Here is a 7,355-nt window from a genome sequence, read left to right on the forward strand (position 1 = left end):
ATCCCAAACTTAAACCCATTTTTTAATCCAGGTATTATTACTAGTTTGAAGCATGCAAGACAGCCTACATTTTTTAGCTACTTGACTTTAAGCACTTCTAAAATTCTTGGAGCCAAATAAAAAGTTGGAAGAGTGTGAGGAAAGAAAAACAAGCTAGCTCCAGTATTTTTGCCAGTCCTGCTGTTCGGAGACTCCCTTTACCATTTGTATTTAATTTTCCTATCTTAGTACAAACCATCTTTCCAACAGCTCCTGAAAGACAAGATGTGCATCTCCCCTGAGAACACCCCAGCAGGAAATTACCAGAAATTAAGGGCCCAGCCTTGCAAATATTTTGTCACGTGAGTAACATTAGTCAATGGGATACCCATGTGTAAGTGCTAGCTTGATCAGCATCTAAAGTTGGCAACTGCAGGTGTACTCCTTAAATAATTCAGTCTAAACTGCAAGTCTGCATTATACAACACATACATCAGCCAATTTTATTGAAGATGTTTCAACTCATACTAGTTTGAGTTATTTTATCATGCTGTTTTTAATCATTTTCTTGCCTCGACTACTCATCCTTATGTAGCTGTATATTATGAACACTGAATTGGGCATGACATTGAGATTCTAGTGTAATTCAATCATTACGGAAAAACTGACGTTCACATATGTTTATGTTTAGCCTCAATAGGAAGACAGTCAGTCGCTTCATACCAGGTTACAACAAATATGATTATAATTATTCCTCTTGTGAAAAATACTTTTCACATATGATTACTAACAAAATCACTGCGAAATGCAATTAGTTCTACATGGTTTCTAAGACTTTGTAATCCTTTGAATGTAAAAATATATGTTGTGAATTAACATTTTCTTTAAATTGGGGGAAATTAAATATTTTTTAAAAAATCAAATAAAAATGAATACATGTCCTAATGAATTTTTCAAACCTTCATGCAAAATCACAAACCTCCCCTATCATAAGTGAAATGATTGTGATTCAGTAAGATTCATGGCTGATCAATTCCAAGGAACTTAGAAGGTTATTCCAAAGTGTTGTTTCCGTAATTAAAGTGATGTTAGATCTGCTCTTTCAGTGATGTTTATCTTTGGATGAAGTGATCCGCTTCATAATTTGGATTCCCCAGAATGCAGCGCAGAGGGAAAACAAGACCTACAAAGCAGAATTTAAAATGAGAAACATTATATAAGATTTTTTAAATTATACTTTTCTGTAAATATAATCAATGGGTGAAAACAGAGAGCTCTCGAGTAGAAAAATTATACAAGAATTCTAGGCATACTGATAAATTCACTTTAGGAATGTACGCTTTCTTTTTTCTAATACTTTTTATTGTGTACATTCCTGTTTGAATTTTTTCTTTCTGAATGGAACCACAACGAGATAACTGGCAAAGTCTGCATGACCTTCCCTACTTTGTAATTGAGTTTGGATTTGGAGTACTCGGAGTCATATATAATAAGACAGGACAATAATAACACCAGCTGTGACAGAAGGTAGGTGTAAAAATGTTAACTGTTTTTTTTGGCAAACGGTCTGAAGAATGCTGACATTGTAAGTTGCATGGTAGGGTATAAATACCCAAAGAGGCCTTAAATAGAATCTATAGTAAAAGAAGTGTTCCGGCTGCAGTACAATAGATCAGTACTTATTCCCCAACCTGCTATTTGTGATGAGATATAAACTAGAGTAGAAACAACTTAAAGATATAATACTCTTTATCTTGTCCTTGGCTCTGTGCATCTCTTTCTTTTCGTCAGTGAATTTTAATGAGAGATCTGATAATTTTTTTTTTCATTAGTTTATTTGCTGAAAACTGCTTTGGGATGAGTAGGAATACTTGCAGGGTAAAGTCTAATTCAGGTAATAGCTTTGTCCAAAAAACAAGAAAGAGAGCAGGATAAAAAGTGTGTGCACATATGTGTATGTATAATTTTGTATTTTGAATTTTCTGAAAGAAACCTTTGTCTTTCACATAGAAAAATTTCTCTAACTTAGAAAATTGAAAAATTAAGGCAGTTGTTATGGGTTATTGAAGCAAGTGAAATTTTTTTACTGTGAGTTAAACAAAACATTCATTTTATACTGAAAGATATTCTGTTCAGGTGATTTTTTGTTTGTTTGAAGGGACACAGAAAATTGAAAAGAAAAGGAATTTTGGGGTCAGGTTATAATCATTCTTTTTTCAGGTTAATCTGCAATAAAAAGGTACTGACTAGGAGATCTCCAATTTTAACATTAACATCATTTAATATTCAACATTTAACAATGCATGGCCCAAAAATCTACTTCTGTCCTCATCTACACAGTCACTCACTGAAGTACATGAGATCTGAATGTCCAACATAAATAATAAATGAACATAATAACTAAAAGGTACTCATTTTGCAGTCATTGAAGGGAACATGATGGGATCAGGTCTGATCCCTCTCACAACCTGTTTGGAACAGGTACAGGCTTCACATAATCTATACATTACATACTTAGTAGCACGAGATGGAAATAGCACAATGTATCAGTAAGTAGAATTCCAATCAAATAAAAAAAATCCAATCCCCATTCAACCTCTATCAAGAAAAATTCCCTTAAACTATTTTCATTGACGGTTTTAATTCTACTTGAGCAAGGGTAGGCTGTCTACTGTGTTTAAAACTTCTGATGACACTGTTGGTGCTGTATTTGTGGTCCCATTTGTAAGAAAGACTCATAAAATTCTCACCAAAAGACTTACTTGTAAGAGTTTCTGACCTTTAAGTATGAAAGATTTAGCTTTTTTTTCCTTGCATTATCACAAACACCTTGTAAAACTGCATAGCTCTATTTTACAGCTATGGAATGGAAAGACTTTTTAAGCAGTGCTGCAGGCACATACTCTCCGTGTTTTGTGAGATGCTTTATTTCTATGCTGAGATGCCCTGTAGAAGAAAACCAACTACAAATAACTATCTATCTGTATTTCTGATTTGGCTGTTACGTAATTGGGATGAGTGTGAATCGTGACATACATAAAATGATGACTTACATATAACATGCTCTTACTGTGGAAAAATTCTTTGTCGTGCTATCTCCAGAAACAGATCTTATCCACTTGTCATAATTAGTACTTCTCTGACACGTTACTAAACTCCTTTTGTTCCTCACCTCAAAAAGATCACTCCTATTCCTGGAAGATGCATTAAATATAGAAGTATTTCATTTTCAGAAGAAGCACGTTTAAGCACATTTAATGACTGAGGTGCAGGGCATTTGCAGGGGATTAATGACTGCTGGGAGATGATGATCACCTGAAGAAGCACAGCCATGGGCCATTAAGCCCCAGGAAATGTCCTCAGCTAAAGATGGTTATTGCTATTATAGCCCGAAAATGAAAAAAATGTCTCAGGTGAATTTTTCTTTTTAAAATGGAGTGATGCAGTTTCTTCTTTCTTAATTAAATTCTTTATTGTGAATTTCTTAAAGCATGCAATCAATGCTTGTGGGGGCGTATTTCAAATTGCAGTTATTACATCCAGAATGAAAAACCATATTCTGCACATTGTGGATCTGCAGAACTAGTTTGGCTTCATGATTCTATAAAAGTATTGATTCACTGCCTATCAATGTCAGGACTGCCAGTACTCGATGGAAATAACGTATTCGTGAAACAATAATGCTGCAGGGTTGTGGGGGACGGGGTTTGAGAAAAACCCAAACATCAGGGAAAAAAATTAAGGGGCCACATCCTCCCCTGCATGATAGCAGTTCTGGCTGGCTCTACCGCTATAATGCTGACCTACCCTGAGCAGAGCCAGCTGAATGGGGCTACCAAGCAGAAACTTGCTGTGCAGGTTGGAGTTCAGTTTCTTTTGATTGCTGCTACATATTTTGGAGTTACAAGGCTTGACCCACTTGAATGAATGGTGCAATCAGGTGATGTCAGCAATGGAAAGCCGAGACGATACATGACAGAATTTTGAGCAGACAATAGTGTAGGCAGCAGGAAGCAGCAGAAGAGCATTCCACCAGGCGACCTGAACTATAGTTGACCGGTATTTTTCTAATGCCCTTGGGAAAATGTATTTCCTGAATCCTATGTGCAGATATTTTGCATTTTCTGTTCAACTCTCTCGCACCCTAACAGGTTGGGTTTTGGCTTTGGGCTTTTTTTTTTCTCTTCTTTTGCAGTTTCTAAATTATTGTCACAGAAATTCTCATTCCTCCTTGTATTGTCCAAACCAACTAATATTTGTCCCTTGATAAAAATATTTACATATCATTTTCCTAAATCAGTGGGTTTTGCAATAAAAAGGTAGAATTAAATAGTATACTTTTTTTCTATTTTTACACTGAGAAAAGTTCCCCCACAAACAATATTATATACGAACAATAGTTTCACTTCTGCCTTCAAATGAAAAATTACTGTGGACAGTGGTCATATATGGAACAGCTAGGCCTAAAACCAGAATTTCTCACAACCATATATCCAGCAAAGTGAAATGCAAACTTTTTGCCACCTTAATATAAGCACTTGTTACACTTACCTGTTCAAGTAACTACAGATTAATTATAGACTGTGCTTTAGAATGCTGGAAGAGGACAGTCTTCTTCCAAATATTTACATTACCTCCTTTCATACAGTCTTTCTATTTCCATACAACCCCTATTCTCTCCCTGAATAAGCCTACAGAAATGTAAATAACATTCTTCACAAGAACAAAGATAGCTTAACTAATGGATTGACTGCGGGACTGAGTCTGCTCTTCACAGGAAATCCCCACTGGAGTGATCGAAGTTTATTAGGCTCTAAACTACTTTAAAATCACTAGCTAAATTCAGGCACCCACTTCTGCATGATTAGCTTTGTTGTTGATCATTGATGTTATTTTCTGCCATTTTCTCTTTTGTAATGGCTTCGTATGTCTGAGTTGCCTAGACATAGTGTCTTTCTTCTTGTAGATTTCATCCGGATAGAATTAGAAGGCTTTAGACATTGGTCTAGCAATGTAGACAAACGTCCAGGTAGCCCTGCTTTAAGGAGGGGGAAGAGGCTCGAACCACAAGACCTCAGACCCATTCCAACCTAAATCATTCAATGATTCTCTGTCATTTCTCAGATTCTGCCCAGACGTGTTCACTCCAAATTTTGCTGCAGAGACAGTCTGCAACTGTGTAACAAATTGGCTATATCTGGGGTACAACGCCATATGAACGGGTGTGTTTTTACTACTGAATTCTCTGAACACCTCTGTGCTGGGTAATGTATTCCTAGCTCTAGAGAGGGCTCAGGAAGATCCGTACATCCACGTACTCCATTAGGTTGGCTGTTCACTTCATAAAGTGGACCTGGTACTGGCAAATGTGATAAACAATGAGCCCTCTCAATGTGATGCTGAGAATTGTTTAACTGATACTGCAAATCAAACATGATTAAGGTTCTTTGCATATTCTTTATCTACAAATCTGGACATGGCTTCTTCAAAGGCACCAGAAATCATTTCATACTATCAATATTAATGACAGAGTAAGTTTTAGACTCTGTCTGAGAAGGTTGTGTCTGGGCAATGTCATTGTTCTTTTCTAGTAAAGATAGAGATCATGAACTGATATAACAGTTAATAAAAAATACTAACGTGAATAACAAAATGGTTGAATAAACTACTCCAGATTTCACAAGTACCTAAATGATACAGTTTTCACTAATACTGTTGCTGTTTTCCCACTTCTCTACACAGGATTGCTTCAGGCGTTGAACTACGTAGAGGAGATCATAGAAAATATATGTCTCGGAAGTGGGGAAAGAGGTTCACTATTTCTGGAAGTCAGGATCTGGGTAATAAACGCATGGATCTTCATTCTCAGTGTAATGTTTTGAGATGAGCAGTCTGAGGGTAGTAGAGAAATGCCATGGCATTAGCAGCAGATCCAGAAATCACTAATCTTGTACAGTGCACAGATCAGGAAGATTGCACTAGCAAAAAGGTGCAATACGTGGAAAGGGAAACCAAGAAACAAGAAGGTTCCTTCTCTGTGTGATGCCTTCCATATACTTGGAAATATATGGAGAAGGAAGTGGGAAGCTGATTTTTTTTGGGGGGGGGTGAAGGAACTGTGGATAGAAGGGAACAAGGACAACTACGATAGTAGTGGCTTCCCGGCATTTGTCCCAGATTTCTGTAAAAGTAGCAGGATGTCTGGAAATTCTCCATAAGGGTTCATGACACACGTTTGGACTATTGGTGCAGCGCATATCTCGCATATTCAGCATGTCCCTGACATAGAACAAGGTGTGTATTAAGAGACAGTTGGCACAGGCAGGATTAAGCCAAGTATCTTCAACCCCCACAAAGTATATTGATAGTTCACTCACAGGCTTGTTTCTTGCTACTATGATATACCTCATTAGTTTTATACTTCATTATTAACAGATAATGAGAAAATAATAGGGAAGTGATACATACATCTCCTTCCTATTCTGTTAAATGTTTTAAACATTCCTTCTTTTATTAAAATATGGTCTGAGACTCTAAAGCTAGATAATGCATGAAAACATAGGTTGCAAAAGCCCCCATGCCTTAAAAGGCTTATATTACCTATCCAGGAAAGACAAAGAAAGATCTGGAGAAAGGATATATATATATATTCCTCTGTTGCTTTCACAGCTGGGCACATCCCCAGTACGAAATCAAGTGCACTGCAGAGATGCCTGAGCTAGCAAGGACATAAGCTGCTAAATCTCTCTCAGCACAGCACCAGGTTGACTCTGACTTTCCTGGCATTGCACACAAGCTAGTAAGTCACATCCCTCAGCTAAATACATGGGGATTTTTACACAGGCAGTGCTATTGCAGTTATATTTAGTCCTAAAATGGCTTATGTGCATCCAGCATGGTATCTTGCATCATGTCCTTCACTCAGGAGAAACCAGCCCACTGCCTCTCAAATCACTTGTGTAGATATATGTATCCTATTGAACTGTTACCTATGAAATTCCTTCTCTCCTGGGTCACAGAATAATCCATGACCTAAGCACTAGGATTAGGAAGGTTTTACCTCATTCCCCAAAAGACAAAAAAACCACTAAAGTGGTAAGCTTTGCTGTCAGTCATGTGAATAGGAACTCCAAAGCATGTTAATAATTATTAAATCTTCACCTTGTGATGAGCTAATGCAAGCTGGAGATGGTGTCAACATTATACTCATTAACATATACATAAACTGTCTCTCCAGTATGAAATTTGTTTTAAAATATTTTATTGAAACATCTGAGAATACTTCCCACAGTAAGTTATCTAATTCCATCTATAAATTCCTAGATCATTCTTAAGTATTTAGCCATTTCAAGTTGTCCCCAAAGTAAAACCCTGTT

The 7,355-nt window shown here is 36.8% G+C and overlaps 1 protein-coding gene across 1 annotated transcript in view; it reads right to left on the minus strand.

Annotated features, from left to right (window-relative positions):
- Window positions 1-453: 453 nt before the first annotated feature.
- AGMO (alkylglycerol monooxygenase) overlaps window positions 454-7,355 on the minus strand; it is a 193,181-nt gene continuing 186,279 nt past the window's right edge. Inside the window, exon 13 of the mRNA XM_009281045.1 lies at window positions 454-1,162. Coding sequence (XP_009279320.1) covers window positions 1,082-1,162 — 81 coding nt within the window. The 3' untranslated portion in view covers window positions 454-1,081. The remainder of the gene's footprint in view (window positions 1,163-7,355) is intronic.

The sequence above is a fragment of the Aptenodytes forsteri genome, unplaced genomic scaffold (genome assembly GCF_000699145.1).
Source record: "Aptenodytes forsteri isolate BGI_AS27 unplaced genomic scaffold, ASM69914v1 Scaffold292, whole genome shotgun sequence".
NCBI classification, from domain to species: Eukaryota; Metazoa; Chordata; class Aves; order Sphenisciformes; family Spheniscidae; genus Aptenodytes; species Aptenodytes forsteri.